The 18,604-nt window shown below is 36.7% G+C and overlaps 1 protein-coding gene across 4 annotated transcripts in view; it reads left to right on the plus strand.

Moving 5' to 3' along the window:
• Window positions 1–18,604, plus strand: part of LIN54 (lin-54 DREAM MuvB core complex component) — a 76,186-nt gene that overhangs the window by 46,510 nt on the left and 11,072 nt on the right. For all 4 annotated transcript variants that reach the window (XM_060147919.1, XM_060147917.1, XM_060147918.1 and 1 more), the window contains exons 5-8: window positions 10,927–11,143; window positions 16,081–16,154; window positions 16,522–16,719; window positions 18,101–18,192. In XM_060147919.1, the coding sequence (XP_060003902.1) occupies window positions 10,927–11,143; window positions 16,081–16,154; window positions 16,522–16,719; window positions 18,101–18,192 (581 nt within the window). The remainder of the gene's footprint in view (window positions 1–10,926; window positions 11,144–16,080; window positions 16,155–16,521; window positions 16,720–18,100; window positions 18,193–18,604) is intronic.

The following is an 18,604-nucleotide window of genomic DNA, read 5'->3' on the forward strand; positions in this document are numbered from 1 at the left end:
TGGTTAGAACACGTAGTTCTAAAGCTTTTTAATCTTTTCCATTCTTAAAAGTTATCCAAGGGACTAAAGTGTTTCTGTTTTTGTGCAATTCACTCCCATGCCATTGAATTTCACCCCATTTAAATTGATCTGACCAAAATACCTCTGTGGGCAGAGCGATCAGATGAAGACTCAGGATTGCTGGCTTGAAAGATTCCTGCCAGCTTCTTGCAGGAAAGAGAAAGAAAAGCCAGCCTCTTCAAGGATAACCCCAAAGGCCATGTGGCCCAAAGGCCCCAGGCTGGGAGGCAGGCAGTCTGGGTTCCGATTCTGGTTCTGCCCGCGTGACTTCAGCAGGGTGCTCCGTCTCTGAATGTGTGCTCAGCTGGACACGAGGAGGTCAGTGGATTCGCATCCTTTTGGTTCCTGCAGCTGTGATGACCTGGCTCCTGGTTCTCCCTTACCTATTAGAAGAGTCTGGTATTTGCACGGATGCGTGGGTCCGAAGAAGGAGAAACCAGCCGTTGCCAACCTCAAGGGGAGGACATGGATTCACAAAGTCCTCTGTTGGACTTAAGTTCAGCCACTGCCCACACATGACCTTGGCAAGTTACTCCTTATTCCTGCCCCAGGGGTCAGCATGTGGTGACATTCAGCGTTGGACACGTGTCCTTCAACCTTCACTTTCAGCTGGAGTCCCAGCCCGAAGCCCTGCAGAGAGAGAGGTGGCCAGAGGGGTCCATCAGCTGGAGCTCAGGGTCACCAGGGACCATGTTATGAAGGGAAAAGTGCCCAGCACTGATTGAAGTCAGGCTCCGGTCAAAGGCAAGTCCACCTTCCTCTATGGAACTCTTCTCCAGCTGAGCAAGGTCACAGTGCCCTCTGCAAGGACTCTGGATAACCTAAGACTGGGTTCATGTCGAAGTCCATCCCTCTCTAGCTGTGCAAAGTTGATGTGATGGCCTAACCTCTGAACCTCAGTTTCCTCCACTGGAAAATGAGGGTGTTGATTCTCCAAACTGATGGCACAAACATCACCCATGGAGCACTCCCCCACCCCGCCCTCTCACTGTGCTCGGGTTTAGATGCTTCAGTCCTGGTGTTGCTTTCTTCTTCTCTGTAATCAGGAGAACTGATACCTTCTGTCCACCATCAAAGCTGAAGGTCAGGAGTTTAAATTGTGAACTAAGCTCCAAGATAAATGTGTCTCTGCACCCCAATGTTCATAACAACACTATTTACAATAGCCAAGACAGAGAAGCAAGCTAAGTGTCCATCAACAGATGAATGGATTAAAAAGATGTGGCACATATATATAGTGGAATACCACTCAGCCATAAAAAGGAACGAAACAATGCCACTTGCAGCAACTTGCATGAACCTAGAGACTATCACATTAACTGCAAGTCAGACAGAGAAAGACAAATACCATGTGATATTGCTTATATGTGGAATCTAAAAAAAATGATACAAATGAACTTATTTACAAATTAGAAATAGACTCACAGACAGAAAGCAAACATATGGTTACCAAAGGGGAAAGGAGGGGGAGGGATAAAGTAGGAGTTTGGAATTAACAGGTACACACTACTATATATAAAATAGATAAACAACAAGGTCCTACTATACTGCACAGGGAACTATATTCAATATCTTGTAATAACCTGTAATGGAAAAGAATCTGAAAAAGAATTGATTCATATTATATTATATTATAACTGAATTACTTTGCTGTACACCTGAAACCAACACATTTCAAATCAACTATACTTCAATTTTTAAAAAGGATACAACACTTTTTCTGATAGTAGCCATCCTAATGGATGTGAGGTGGTACATCATTGGAGTTTTCATTTGCATTTCACTAATGATTAGTGATGTTTGAGTATCTTTTCATGTATTTATTGGTCATTGTATATCTTCTTTGGAGAATTGTCTATTCAAATCCTTGGCCCATTTTTGAATTGATTTGTTTGAGTTCTAGAAGTTCCCTATATATTCTGGAACTTAATCCCTCATCAGATATATGATTTGCAAATTTCTCCTATTCTGTGAGTTACCATTTTACTCTGTTGACAGTATCTTTTGAGACCCAAAGTTTAAAAATTTTTAGGAAGTCCGATTTGTCTGTGTTTTCTTTTCTTGCCTGTGCCTTTGGCATCATCTAATAAGTCATTGCCAAATCCAATATTGTGAAGCTTCTGCCCTGTGTTGTCTTCTAAGAGTTTTCTAGTTTTAGGTCTTACAATTAGGTTATGGATCCCTTTTGAGTTGTTTTTTGTATATGATGTTGGGAAAGGCTCCAGCATCATTCTTTTGCATGTCGTTATCCAGTTTTCCCAGCACCATTTGTTAAGAAGACTGTCTTTTCCACATTGAATGGTCTTGGCACCCTTGTTGAAAATCATTTGACCAGGTATGCACATGTTTATTTCTGGACTCTATTCTGTTTTATTGGTTTATATGTCTGGCTTTATGCCAGTATTGGCCTTATTTTTTAGGTTAAATCTTTGACCTATTTGGAATTTGTTACAAGGAATGAGTTACAGGGATTCAGGTTTTTTTTCGTCAGACTAAATGGCTAATCCATACCATTTATTAAATAACTCTCATTCTCCATTGATGCCAGATTTCATCATGAACTTTTCCAATATATGGGTCCTTTTATCTATTCCTTTGATCTTTAGCACTCTGTTCCTAGGCTAATCCCATATTTTTTGATTTACCCTATCTTGATAGTACATTTTAATCCTTAGTAGGGCTGGTTTCTGATTTGATTTTTGTTTGTTTGTTTGTTTTGGCCATGCTGCATGGCTTGCGGGATCTTAGTTCCCCCACCACAGATTGAACACGTGCCCCCTGCAGTGGAAGTGCGGAGTCCTAACCACTGGACTGCCAAGAAATTCCCTGGTTTCTGACTTTTTTAAGGCTGATGCCTTATAGAGCACATTGTCTAAACTTGCCGGATATGGTCATTTGACCCTTTTCTTGAATTCTTCCATAGATACTAACACATCACTTTAAAATTACTTATCTTTGTCACTATAACTCATGACTATGAATAAAACATAAGTTAAGTTAATATCCATGAAAAATTTGCAAATGAATACCTTAACCTATTTCATATTATTTCACCAGTCAGTAAATCAGTGTTGAAAGTTCTGGTGCCCATCTCAAGGTTTGACTCTGTCTTTAGTCACATATATTTATCTTTTCTCATTTGTCTCTTTTAGCTTGAAAGCATTTTAAAACTTTCTAATTTGATTCTTGGTAGGTTTATTTATTTTAGTAACCTAAAGTTTGGGAATTAGGATAATATAAACATAGTTTTTCCATGAAGTTAAGGTCTATAAACATTCTGTCACAAATTTTTTTTAAAAGCATATTAAGATGGAACCCTATAAATTCCTGATTTCAAACTATATTGCAAAACTATGGTAATCAAAACAGTGTGGTATTGGTATAAACAAAGATAAATTGATCAATGGAACAGAATAGAGAGCCCAGAGATAAACCCACACATATGTGATCAATTAATTTGCAACAAAGGAGCCAAGAATATACAGTGGGTGTTGGGAAGACCAGACAGCCACATGCAGATAATGAAACTGAACCACTATCTTATACCATACACAAAAATTAACTCAAAATGGATTAAAGACTTGAATGTAAGACCTGAAACTATAAAACTCCTAGAAGAAAAGGTAGGAGGTAAGCTCCTTGACATTGGTTTTGGCAGTGACTTTTTGGATTTGACACCAAAAGCAAAGGCAACAAAAGCAAAAATAGGTGGGACTACATCAAACTAAAAAGTGTCTCTATAGCAAAGGAAACCATCAACAAAATGAAAAGGCAGCCTACAGAATGGGAGAAATTATTTGCAAATCACATATCTTATAAGGGGTTAAAATTCAAAACATATAAAGAACATATACAACTCAATTAAAAAATAACCTGATCCAAAAATGGGCAGAGGAACTGAATAGACATTTTTCCACAGAAGACATACAAATGGCCAACAGGCACATGAAAAAGTGCTGAACATCACTAACCATCAGGAAAATACAAATCAAAACCACAATGAGATATCATCTCACACCAGTTAGAATGACTATTACCAAAAAGAGGAAGAAATAGCAAGTGTTGGCAAGGATGTGGAAAAAAGGGAACCTTGGTGCACTGTTGGTGGGAATGTAACTTGGTGTAGCCACTATGGAAAACAGTGTAAAGTTTCTTAAAAAAACTAAAAATAGAACTATCATATCACCCAGCAATTTCACTCCTGGATATCTGTCCGGAAAAAATGAAAACACTAATTTGGAAAGATACATGCACCCCAGTGTTCAAAGCTGCAATATTTACAGTAGTCAAGACATGGAAACAACCTAAGTGTCTATCTACAGATGAATGGATAAAGAAAATGTGATACACACAACACACAGACATAGACATATATACAGTGGAATATTATTCAGCCATAAAGAAGAATGAAGTCCTGACATTTGTGACAACATGGATGAACCTCGAGGGCATTATGCTAAGTGAAATAAGTCAGACAGAGAAAGACAAATACTGTGTGATCTCATTTATATATGGAATCCAAAAAAAAAAAAAAGGAAGAACTCATAGATACAGAGAACAGATTGGTGGTTGCCAGAGGCAGGGTGTTTGGTCGAAAAGAGTGAAGGTGGTCAAAAGGTACAAACTTCCAGTCATAAGATAAATAAGTTCTGGGGATGTAGTGTACAGCATGGTGACTATAGATAAGGTTGTATTATATATTTGGAAGTTGCTAAGAGAGTAGATCTTAAAAGTTCTCATCACAAGAAAAAAATTTATAATTATGTGCAGTGATGGATGTTAACTAAACTTATTGTGGTAATCAGTTTGCAATATATACATATCAGGTCATAATGTTGTACACCTAAAACTAATATAATATGTCAATTATATTTCAATAAAAAAGAAAAACATCAGATCCTCTTATGAAATTATGCAGAAATGAGTGACCAGTTACTTAGCTCTAAAACCTAGTCTTAAGTCATATTCTATGTAGAAATGCATATGAATTGCAACTTTAAGAGATTTCACCAATATGACTTTCAAGGTGCAGGGTACTTAGGATTCATTGTACTTCTACCATTCTTTAGCACAACTTCTGTGAAAAACTGTTTCCTGTCAGGTGTCATTACATGATACTTTCTCTTGCACCAATATATTACATTCACATTAAAAAAAAAAAGAGAGAATCGTTTTCTCCCCAAAAAGCTATTGTTAAGTAAGTTTGGGAAACACCCTGTACCATACCCATCTAGGAGTTTTGTCATGCTCATTAGCATTTTAAAGACTCTAAGAATTCCCATAGCAAAGACCTAACTTTGTTTACCTCAGGGTTTCATAATTAATGTGACAGAAGTAGGTTGTTTCATGTAATATCTGATTTTGAAGAGCTTATGTTTAATGAAACAAACGCACTATAGTAAATGCTACCCAGCCAGCATATGATTTTCTAGTAGATTAAACAAATAACAACTTAATGTCTGTTCAGAACAGCAAAATTTGTGCAGGTGTCCTAAAGCAGTATGTGAATTTCATTTAGTGGTAATATTCTCTCCATACAAATAGAGACAAAATATAAAGAAGTGTGTATAACTGATTCACTTTGTTATAAAGCAGAAACTAACACACCATTGTAAAGCAATTATTCTTCAATAAAGATGTTAAAAAATATATATATATAAAGAAGTGTTAGGTTGCTCGCCAGAATACATACAAGATTGAGACAAACTGGAACCAAAGCTCATATGTCCAAACAATGATGTCTAGGCTGTGTTTACAAACAGAACCAAATTTCAAAGTGTACTCCCAACCCCCCCAAAAAAAGCAAACATATTTATATGGAATCCCACAAATTCAGTGTTTGGATATTGGTTGAGCTGTCTGTCAATCTCCAACTTCACCAAATAGGAATCCTCATTTACAGAACAGGAAGAGTGTTTTATTTTTCCCTTTTTTTAAAAAAAATTACCAAAAAAAAAATAATTAATTAAAAAAATTTTTTAGGTAAATCTTCAATTAAGCAAGGACTTCTGGTATTTGCTAATTGGAAAATAATAAAGAAACTTATTCCTGTATATAATTATGACATAAATGTGTAAATAGAAATGGCTTAGGAAATAGTACAGATTTTTTAAAAAATCTTTCAAGTCCACGTTTTTCTGGACAATTACCAATACATGTTAAATGTAGCTATTTTGAATTTAAATTAAGATATTTGCTTTTTAACCCAGCTGTCAAGGGTGTAAATCAGGAAATAGCAATAACTGAATATTTCTCTTGAATGTACATGAACTGTTTTTCTGGTAATGTGGTATGTTCAGAGAGGCATTCACATGGAGTTTCTCAGGCTACTTTACTTCAAGTAAGGTACCAACTTGTGAATTCTCAAAGCAGTTAAGTGTAGTATTCAAATGCTTTTGTCTTTTACAAAGTTGGTAGCTTTTATATGTTACTTAGTATTTTAGGTGTTAAAAAATGCATTGTAATCAGTGGTTGCCAAGAGTTAGGGTTATAATTATAAAGGGAAGTGCAAGAGAGTTTCTTTGTGGTGATGGAACAATTTTGTATCTTGATGGTGATGTAGGTTACATGAATTTATACAGTCTTTAGTGTACATCCAAAAAAAAGTCTGTATAAAAACTGGTAAAATCTGAATAAGGTCTGTTGTGTGGTTTAGTTAATAGTATTATACTAAATGTCAATTTACTGCTTTTGATAATGTCCTATGGTTATGTGAGATGTTTTTCTTTTGGGGAAAGTGTACATGGGAACATTGTATTAGTTTTGCAACTTCTTGTGAAATCTAAAATTATTTTAAAGTTTAAAAAAATGCTATTTATACTTCTATTCAGTATACTAACCGATTAAAAAAATACTTTCATGTTTCTTAGAGCCAGATGTGCAACTTTAGTTTTTAACAGAGTTCTTGAGGACTAAATGCTATTTACTTATATTCAGTCATTTAGTAACTGTTCATTAACTGTCTACAGTTGGAGGCATTACAGTGTCTTAAGAAAATGGGCTTTGGAATTGGCTCTGGTTCAAATCCAGGCTCTGCTACTTTTAGCTGTGTGAACTTGGGGAAGTTACTAAATCTCTCTGAGCTTCAGTTTCTCCATCTATAATGGGCATAATGATAATGATACACACTTATTGAGCATTATAATACGTGATGAGTTATTATTTGCACCGTATATAATTTAACTCATTTAATCCTTATAACAATCCTATGAGAAAGGTGCCATTTTAACATTTTCAAATGAGGAAACTTAGGCACAGAGAAGCTAAGTTACTTGCACAAGGTCACTCAATTGGGAAATGCTGGAACCTAGATTAAAACTCAGCTGGATTTTCTGTTTTTGCTATACAGAACTAGCTTGTTGATGACCAAGTGTCCCACCAAGAACAACTAAAAAGAAAAATAAAATTTAATTAAAAAATTTGTTTGAAGGTTTTTGAGACCTACCAGGGGAGCCAGGACATTATAGGCCACCATCCTGAAGTCACGAGAAGCCTAGAGAAGTTGCCTGGTGTTCAGTGTGACCCTTCCCCTTAGGGCATTTGCTGATTTGTAAGTTGTGGCTGAGAGACTGAGAAGATGAGCAGAAAGTGGTCCCAGAAAGTTGGGGAGCTGAGCAGACCTGTCAGTCTTATAGACCTTGTAGACAAAACTTTGGGTTCAGGCGCCAACAAGGAGGAGGAAGCCTGGTAGATACTGGAGTCTTGGTTGGGGGAGGAGTGAACCAGAAATGGACAAGGCCTCCCAAAGATTGAAGCTCAGCTTCTAATCAGCTCAGTTTGTTATTGGTTTAGGGTAATCTGCCCCTACTCTTAACTGCCTGCCAGAAGCCGAAGTGAATGCTTTCTGGAGAAATATAAAATCATTCTAAGCCTCAAGTTATTTACTTAATTTTCCACAAACGAAGTCTGGCACTTAGTCAGAAATCATTAGGCATATCAGGCAACCAGACCAAATTATTCAAAACGGAGAGGTATAAGTAGTGGAGTTATCAGATTTGCTTTTTAAATAAGATTAATATATTCAGAAATTTATTTAACAAGATGAAGAACTTCAGCAGAGAATTAGAAACTATAAAAAGGAATCAGGTGTATATTTTCAAACTGAAAACTGAGATTAAGAATTCAGTAGATGACTTTATCAAGCAAAAGAGAGATTATAAAAAAGGATTAGACATTTTTTGAGAACCAAAGTGTAGAGAATTTCTCATTAGCAGACCTGCACTTAAGAAAATCCAAAGTGCGTTCTTTAGGCAGAAGAAAAATGATCCCAAATGGAAGCACAGAAAGGGTATAGAAAGGACAGAAAGGGTAAATTTGTGGGTATATCTAAATGAATGTCTTATAGAGTTTAAACTATATGGAGAATTAAAGAATACTTAATGGTAGCACAAAGATGGGGCAAGAATAAATGATGTTAACGTTCTATGGTTCTTTTATTGTCTTGGTGATGTGTAAAGTACTAATTTAATTCCTACATTGAACATTGTAATCTCTAGGGCAACTACTATAATAGTAACATAATGTATAAATAACAAGCTGCCACAGAGGAAATGAAATAATGAAACATTTGACACTAACGCAGGCAAAAAAGGAGAGAAAAAGGAACAGAAGAGGACAGGTGGTTCAAATAGGAAACAGTACAATGGTAGATTTAAATCCAAATAGTTAATTAACTATGTTAGATGTAAATAGACGTATACTGATAAAAAATATAGTCAGATCTGGTTTTGTTCTAAAAGAGCCCTGGCGGTCCAGTGGTTAAGACTTCGCCTTCCAATGCTGAGAGTGTGGGTTCGCTCCCTGGTCAGGGAGCTAATATCCCACATGCCTGGCAGCCAAAAAACCAAAACATAAAACAGAAGCAATATTGTAACAAATTCAATAAAGACTTAAAAAAAAAAAGGTTCACATCAGAAAAAGAATCTTTAAAAGAGCCGGTTATTTACAGCTTGTAAGAGTTGTAGCTTGAAGTTTAGGATACAGAAAAGTTGAGGGAATTCCCTGGCGGTCCGATGGTTAGGGCTCTGCTCTTTCACTGCCGTGGCTTGGGTTGGATCCCTGGTTGGGGAACTAAGATCCCGCAAGCCGCACAGCATGGCCAAAAACAAACAAACAAAAAAGAAATGTTGAACGTAGAGTTGGAAAAAGGGTATACTGTGCAAACCTAACTAAACCAGCCCTGGTTCTTGTACCATGCTGTACCTAGCTCATAATTTGGTTGCTAGATTTAAATCAGATAATCTTAGAGGTTTCAAAAGCAATGTCCTCTGTATGTGTTAGGTACCCAGTAAATTTAACTATTACGTCTGAGGCATCGTTTCTTTTTTTTAAATATAATGTTTTTCTTATTAAAGAAAATTTTCAACTGAAGTATAGTTGATTTATAATGTTGTTAGTTTCAAGTGTACAGCAAAGTGAGTCAGTTATACATATATATATTCTTTTTCAGATCCTTTTCCATTATAAGTTATTATAAGATATTGAATATAGTTCTCTGTGCTATACAGTAGGTCTCTGTTGTTTATTTTATATATAGTAGTGTGTAAACTCCTAGTTTATCCACCCCCCTTCTCCTACCTTGTTTCTTAAAATAGTATTCTTTTTTCATTTTGAGTCGATAGACCAAGGACAATGTCTCTTGTACCATTGTACGCATCTGACTCATAGGTTGCTTGATTTTTCAGTAGCTTCCATATATACACATTTTATCCCTTTTCAAGTTTTATGTTTTCATTTAACTCACCATCACAGCTGTTATCTCTTATCTTTATTTAAAATCTATTCTGTGGTGCCTCTGCCTACTGATAATGTATGAATTATTTTATGCTGAAGTAATCTACTTTGAGTATTATCTATAGAGTTTCCAAACAAATGACATTCTTCCTTTTTTCCCCTGTACTTTTATGAAAATGTTCAAATTCTTCAGAATTATTCTTTTATAAATTATCATCCATATAATGAATATAGGTTTCCTCAGTCATGTCACCTGTCTTTTGGCATGAGGGCTTTTTGAAGAATAGGTAGTCGTGTAATTATTTATAAAATAATACCATAGAACTAATTAGAGAATCCTGTCTGGATCTTTGCTTTGTATGACAGTCTGTCGTACATTGGTTAAACATCAATTGGAGACATCTTAAAAGGCTTTTGTTCTGTTCTGCTTTTGATGTTTCATTTAGCTTTTTGGGAAGTCACATTGCTTTTTGTTGGACTGAAGGAAAGGATTAAAAATGATTAAAATGATTATATTGAGTCAGATCTGAATTAGATCTGAATCCAAAATTAGTTTCCCTAGACAACCAAAACAGCGGTAATTTTGGATTGAATTTGGCCTTCTCCCCATAGGTTAGTGGGTACATTTGTATCTGTGGAATATTATAAGCCTTTCAGAATTGGCTAGACTTAATGAGGGCTTTTCTTTGGGGTTTCTTCCTCTTTTAGGACATGTGAAAATGAAATTTGCCGTAGTTAATTTGGTGGATAGCAGTAAAACCAAATATCTGTGTCCTTTCTTTCTGAATATGAGGCTTAATACTGAAAGTTTTAAAATAACCTTTTTCTTATAAATTTTAACTGATGTTAACAAAACTGTGTGAGTTTTTGCAATTTAAGTAATAGTTTCTTCATAGCAAGTCATCTGACCTGGACTGTCAAGGAAGTTAACTACTAGGGATGGTAGAACTCATTAATTTTGGTTTCACTCCTGTATTTATTACTATTCATTTCTCTTTGAACAGGTTGTTCCTTTCAACAGCTTTTGATGAAATTCAGGAACATACTTTTTTACTTGAGCAATTGTCATGAGTAAAAATGAAGTAGGAAAATAAAATCGCAGATTAATGAGAGCCATGTTGTATTGTTCACTAGGCAGTGAAATCAGCTGTGCAGACCATCACTGTTGGAGGAGTGAGCACATCACAATTTAAGACAATTATTCCTCTGGCAACTGCTCCCAATGTCCAGCAGATTCAAGTGCCTGGAAGCAAGTTTCATTATGTCCGACTTGTTACTGCCACAACAGCCAGTAGCTCAACCCAGCCAGTTAGTCAGAATCCCAGTACAAACACTCAGCCTCTTCAGCAAGGTTAGTAACCATTTTTTTAAAAACAATAATTAATGCTTTGAACATTATTATAGAAATTGGTCCTTTTCTTGCTGAAATCCTGATTAAGTATGGCATTTCAGCTGAGTATGAATCAGCAGCTGTTGCAGAAGGCAGTGAAATAGAATCCCAGTTGTATATAACTATAGTATTTTGTTCTGCTAGAAACTGATACACAGTGTGCTGTAATACCAGATAATCATACTTAGTCATCAATTTGTGGGTAGCCATTTTATTGCTGGTTTAAAAGCCTACATTATGCCAGTGGGATAGTTTAAATGGAACCAAATGATTTATCTTATTTTCTAAACTACAAAGCCGTCTAAACTACACAAGGTTTGGGGGTCAGTTGAAATGACCAGTAGGCAAGGTATAAATGATAAGTATGAACTTTCATCCTTTACTTATTTTGAATCTGTAATTGCTAATGAAAATCAGTTAAAATGTTTTTATTTTACTCATTGGTATTTTTCCTGAAAAGTATTCCTGTTTGTAGTCCTACTTTGTTTGTGTTTAATCCTTGCAGCCACCTGATATACATACACAGACTCAAACACATAACCTTTCTCCATATTTATCTACTTGTTAAAAAATTGAAACTGTGAAAGGATGAGGACAGTTTATATCTGGGGCTAATTTTTTTCCTTGGAAGACTACTGCATATTCTGTCAATGTCAAAATGACGTGGCAAGTGAATGATCTATTGTTTGCTGGATGTAAATAGATGAATTAAAGACCATTTGTTTGCGCCTTCAGTTTTATTAAGGAATCAGAGGGTTGGAGCTGTCCATTGCTGATAGCTAGTTCATCTAAGGGAAAGTGGAAGAAAAATCTTGGATTTTAAATTACTGATGGGAGAAAATGGAGGGTGCATGAGGGAAACAGTATTTTAGTGTGCATTCTATTAAAATTAGACATAATTATATAAAATAGTAATTATATTTTCTATTCCCTCTTTAAACTGATTTTGAAAGGAAATCTTTTATTACAGTGTTCTTAATGAGAGGAAAAATGAAATTTGCATGTACTGCTGACTGAGGAAGTCAAGTGTATATTCTCTCAGTACTTAGCAAGTGCTACTAAGTGCTACAAGTCCAATTTTCTTATATATCATAATGATATAAAGCAGTCATTAGATATAGTTGGTTATATTTTATGTGTATACACACAAATGCTGAGTATCCATTTCCAGCATAACGTTAGCACTGATTTACTCATTATCAAGCATAAGCGTTTGGTATGAGTAGAAGAGGAAGCTGAAGATCCAGGAAGAGTGGAGGAGCGGGTTGGACATTTCATAATTCTAGTGTATTTACCATTTCCTTCTTTTCCAACCTTATGTCTGTCTTTCTGCTTCTCTCTACTTCGCTGTTCTCTTTGCCTCCTAGCAATCCCTCACCCCTCTCCTGCTTCCCTGCTGCTTCCTTTTTTGCTTTCCTTCACTTTCCCTCTCTGTTCTCCCCTCTGTCTCTCTGGCTTCTCCACCTCCCTCTGTATATTCCCTCTTCCCACCTGCTCACATACATATGCCACCCATGCTATTTCCCTCATATCCACCCATATTTCCCTATTTTTGTCTTGCTCTCCTATCCCACAAAAGATCTGGGTATATGTAAAATATATTATTTCATAGGAATAATGAGTTAAATTTACAATCTTCTTTAGAGATACACTGAATAGTTGCTGTAGTTCATAAAATGTATTGATGTGTTTTTCTAAAGGCTTAATTCCCTATGAGGGATTTACTTAAATGCCAAAGGGAATTGGGCTCATCTTGTACATTTTCCCATCAAAGCCATACAAACACCAGTATTCAAACGTTCCACCATATTAATTACTGGCTGGATGGCAGGTAGCACAGTAAAAGGACCCAGAAGATTGCTTGGTTAATCTCTTTAGAATATAATCTACAATCTTGGTTAGGGAGGAAATCAATTTAAGAAATTAAAAACCCTCAAACACTTGCAGGTATGGTTTCTAAAGTTTCAAAGGAGACTGTTCTGAAAGGATTGTTCAGAATTGCTATTAAAGACCAAAAAAATTAAAGATTATGCCAGCATCTATGAAAACTGCAGTAGTGGTAATGTGGGACCATGCTCAAAAGTTGAGGAGGAAGCAACTATGCCCCAGTTTAAAAAAAAAATGTTGAGGAGAAATCCAGACTATTGACGTAGTTATATAAGTGTGACCCCCTTCCCATGTATATTTTATACTGTTCTTTTTTCTGACCACTACGTTTTCTGTTTTCTGCATTCCCCAGATTTCAGTTAAAACGCAGCATGCGTATGCCAAGCTAATGTAAACCCAGAATTCCCCAGTTTTCTAGCTCTGTGTGCGTGCGTGCGTGCGTGCGTGTGGACACTTCCCTGTCCTATCCTTATGAGAATCATCCAAGTCTCCCATGGGATGTGGATAAAGGCAGGACACACACTCCTTCCCCGTCATTTCACAGACCACCAGGAAGTTCCTGCATTTCTCTAGCTGTGCAGTTACCTCAGAATTGCTGCTTGTGTGCTCGTGAAACAGTGACTGTCATTGCCTTGTCAAGGAACAAAGTGGTATAGGGTGTCCTCTCTTCGGTGTCCCAAGCACGAATTCAGGCTTTTAATTCCTTATAGTATTGCTACAGTGGTTATTATAATCAAAACAGAACAGGAAACAATTTCAAATCGGGTATCAGATGGCATGGCACTGCTCCTGTAATTCATGGTCATACACTCTTTTTGTATAGCAACTTTATTGAGATACAGTTCTCATCTACCATAAAATTCACCCTTGTTAAATACAGTACAGTTTAGTAGTTTTTAGTATATTCAGAGATATGCGATCACCACCACTGATCATACGCTCCTTCTGGAGGTCTCCCACCTTCCCACCTACCCACTTCTCCCTAGTTTGTCACCTTGCTGCCAGGGCCTGCTCCCTTTTAGATCTGAGTACCCTCTCTCTAATGTTCTTCCAGGGCTCTCAACTTCTCGTCTTCAGCCATCAACCCTTCCATCCCCACCAGAAGTAAAAAAAAAAAATTGTTAACATTATTAACAGTCTTTCTATCCAAGGAAGTCTGTTCTTTTTCTTTTATTGTTCAGAACAGTTTGTTTGATTCAGTGTTCACAGCAGTTTAGATCCCGTTATCTCAACCTCTCTCTTTCATAGCAGGCTCTAGGCCTTTTGCATAAATAAGACCCGAAGGGATGTCCTTTCAGTCTTCTTAAATCCCTCCTTTAGACTGAGGAAGTGGCAGTAGGCAGTATTAGAAATGGTACTTCTTTTGATCCAAACATACAGGTCTAGTACCAACCTGTTTCCTGAACTTCATCACTGTATTTCTGCATGTCAGGTTTCATCTTCCCTTTAGATCAACTCATCCTTGAATTTTAAATTCTAATAGCTGTCATTTTCCCATTCACTTGAAAGCTCCATGATAACCGATTTTTTTTCCCTTGTACCTACGGTTCCTGCCGTCCTTTCACCTCCACCCTGTCTCTTGCAGCTGTTCTCTCCTTTCCATTCCCAGTGCCATCACCGCAGATTAGACTCTCATGTTTTGTACTCTTCTAACTTTCTTTGTTTCTTGCAGCTCTGTTCTATTTTACATACTGCTGCTGCGTACAGTTTCTTTTTGTGCCATTCCAATGATGTTTCCGGACATCACAGTCCTCAGAAACTTCTCATTGCCTGCTGAATTAATAATACAGATTAAATATACAGATGTCTACCCTTACATTCAAGGCCTTCAACAAAACAGCCACAGTCTGCCTTTTTTTTTTTTGCCAGTGCTTGCCTACTTTAACCCTAGGTTCCAGCCAAACCGGTCTGTCCCGTAGCACTTTGTGAAGTGCCCAGCATCAAGCCTCCACTTCTCTTGCTCTGCCTCTGTGTGAACTGCCCTCCTCCAGTCTGTATGCCCGCTCTGCAGCCTGACCATTGGTCAGGACTGTCTCAGACACTGTCCTCTATGCAGCTTTCCCCGTTCCCAGCCCCTGCCAGTCAGATGTATGTTCTGTCTCCTTTGCTCTCCCACAGTGCTTTCTCTTTTTTTTTTTTAATAATGTTTATTTTATTTGGATACTCATCTAATCTGCTCTACTTGAATGTAGTCTCTTTGAGCAGGTGTCTTGTACTATAGTTTCCCTGGAACACTGTCTACAGTGACATTTATGTAGCAGTAATGGTTGTAATAACAACAAGAACAATAACAGTAATGGGAACTAACGTTTATTGAACACTTACTATCTGTTGAGCACTGTTGTAGTAAATTTTCATGAATTAACATATTTATTTCTCTTACCCTGTAAGGGAGATACTATCCCTATATTGCAGATGGGGATACAGGCAAAGAGAATTTAAGTAGTTAGAAAGCAGCAGAATTGGGATTTGAACCCCCAGGGTCTTATGATTTAGGAGACTACATTCTTTTTTTTTTTAGTTTACTTTTTATTGACGTATAGTTGAATTAAGGAGACTATATTCTTAACCTTGCTGCTATGCTGCCTTTTAGTAGTACTCTGTAAATAATGAATTGTACACAGAATTAGAAATAGTATAGAACAGCATTGTTACCCAAGTTCCTGAATGGCAGTTTTTAATTTATGCATCATTTCATCTCACTGGATTTAGTAGTGAATATATAAAGCATCTGAATACAGATTGAAGTATTTTCAGTAGAATATCTTAAATGACAGACATTCTCTCATAAAGTGGATAGACTATAGCTACCTTAGATATAAGTTCCCTAGTTAGATGGGTTAAAGAATTTTTAAAGTAACTGTCTTGATTAAAGATTCCTCCAAATAGGAAACCAGTGGAATTCTTTAAGCTGTCTCATGAGGATATCCTGAGGGAACTAAGTATCTTAAATGTTTTAAATACTATTTTCTGTAAACAAACTGTCCTTTTCCTCCCTCCTTTTTACAAAGCAAAGCCAGTGGTCGTTAATACCACCCCAGTGCGGATGTCAGTGCCACTTGTCTCAGCGCAGACTGTCAAACAAGTGAGTATCACATCACTTCTTCTCTCAGTCTCTCCCAAACAGACAATTTACTTTTAAAATTGAAAGTTAAGATTTACGTTTAAGAGATTTATTTATTTATTTATTTTTATTGAAGTATAGTTGATGGACAATATTATATAAGTTACAGGTGTACAATATAGTGTTTCACAATTTTTAAAGTTTACACTCCATTTATAACTACTGTAAAATATTGGTTATATTCCCTGTGTTGCACAGTATATCTTTGTAGCTTATTTATACATAATAGTTTGGACCTCTTAATCCCCTAAGTTTAAGAGATTTATACTGAATTGAGAAACTGTGAAATTTATTTTCGTGGTCATTGACATACTTCCTTTCTTTTTAGGTTGTTCCGAAACCAATCAATCCAACTTCCCAAATAGTCACCACCAGCCAGCCACAGCAGCGGCTTATCATGCCTGCCACGCCACTGCCACAAATCCAGCCAAACCTCACGAACCTGCCACCAGGCACTGTGCTGGCACCGGCTCCAGGAACAGGGAATGTAGGCTATGCGGTGCTTCCTGCTCAGTATGTGACTCAGGTATGGGCAAAAAATTAAGTCATCGCATTTCAAAAAGTTTAATTGGGTCTAAGATGTCTAGCATTATCACATTCTAAAACTATTCAAAAACATCTAACTCAGTGTTTAGACTGTTTCCAAAACCTTGAATTGTTAATGCAAACTTCTGAGTTTATTTTTATATATCTTTAGTATTTAGAAATATACAGCACAAGTCAGGTATACAAGTCAGGCAATTTGGAGCTGAGAACAGTTTGGTAGGAGGGCAAGATCATGTAGATATAAGAGAAAATACGTTGAGTTAAAATCAGCAGAGTCCCGGGCTTCCCTGGTGGCGCAGTGGTTGAGAGTCTGCCTGCCGATGCAGGGGACGCGGGTTTGTGCCCCGGTCCAGGAAGATCCCACATGCCGCGGAGCGGCTGGGCCCGTGAGCCATGGCCGCTGAGCCTGCGCGTCCGGAGCCTGTTCTCCACAACGGGAGAGGCCACAACAGTGAGAGGCCGTGTACCGCAAAAAAAATCAGCAGAGTCCCAGTGAGTTTAGAAAGCGCTGTGACTGTAATGGAGTTCCTCCTCACATTATGAATACGATGCCGCTCACCTGTTCTTGGAAAATAGACTGTGAGATGCACTTCCAGGTGACATATCGGTAGTGATCTGTCCAGATCTGGTCATCTTTAGATGACATCTGGTTATCTTTGGAATCAAAGCCACATATTATCCAATTGGCTGGCTTGGGTTAGGAGTGCTGCTTTCTAGGAAGAAGGTAGAAGTTGTTTTCTTTTTCATGTAAAAATCTAGCAAATTAATTAGCACCATATTCTAAGCTGTTGAGTTGATCTACTCAAGATTATAAGAGAGACAGAAACCTGTGTACTTTAAAGAAGTGTACTTTGGAGTATGTTATGTGGCTACTGATTGAAAAAATTAGTGTTCAGTATTTTTATCATTAGCATCTCTTTTCTTATGTTTAGAAATCAGTGTAAAATAGAAACTTAATTATTACGTATGTAACTTCTCATTCTCTATAACTTGTGATAAATGATCACATTTTATTTATTTTATTTACAAGTAGACACATTGCATTTTTCTAGCCAATACAGATTTTACTACAGTACTTTCAGGACATTCATCTGGAATTTCCTAATTCTGATATCCTGTGAAAGAATTTCTTACATTTATGCCATGTAGTACTTTAAAATGTCCACATTGTTTTTACCTCTGGTATTAGTTTTGGGTCTTTAGAAGAGCTCTATGAGGTGTAGTGAGTATGTTTGTATGAAATTCTCCGTTCTGTTTTTCCTATTTTAATAGATGAATTTGTGCTTCTTACCGATCATTATATTTAGGAGTATTGTCTATTTTTGTAAATATGGTCTGAAATTACCTTTCTTTATATGTAGCTACAGCAGTCTTCCTATGTGTCTATAGCAAGCAACTCCAACTTTACCGGAACACCTGGTATCCAGACCCAAGCAAGGCTTCCGTTCAATGGGTGAGTGAGTTATTTGAATATATGTAAGTTAAGTTGTTTGATCAGGTTAAATGCAACATCAAATGTACATATATATTTCAAAATACATGTATTTAATTTTTTCCCCTCAAAGCCATGTGAGTGTGCCTCTGCGGTACTTTTTATTTTGAAATACTTTAAACAGAAAAGTTGCAGGAATAGTCAGAGAACTCCCAAATTATCTTTTACTCCGATTCACCAGTTCTGGTACAGGTGATTTGTTATTTTCTCTCTCTTTTCTCTTTTTCTCTGTCTCCTTAATATGTTTTAAAAATGATATTAACTAGTTTTTAAATTGTTATTTAGGTCTTTGCTTTTTCTTTTGCTTATTTGTTTTTTAATCTGTCAATTGCTGCCTTTGCAGTATTGAGAAGCAGTGCTTTAGTTAATTACA

The sequence above is a fragment of the Lagenorhynchus albirostris genome, chromosome 4 (genome assembly GCF_949774975.1).
Source record: "Lagenorhynchus albirostris chromosome 4, mLagAlb1.1, whole genome shotgun sequence".
NCBI lineage: Eukaryota > Metazoa > Chordata > Mammalia > Artiodactyla > Delphinidae > Lagenorhynchus > Lagenorhynchus albirostris.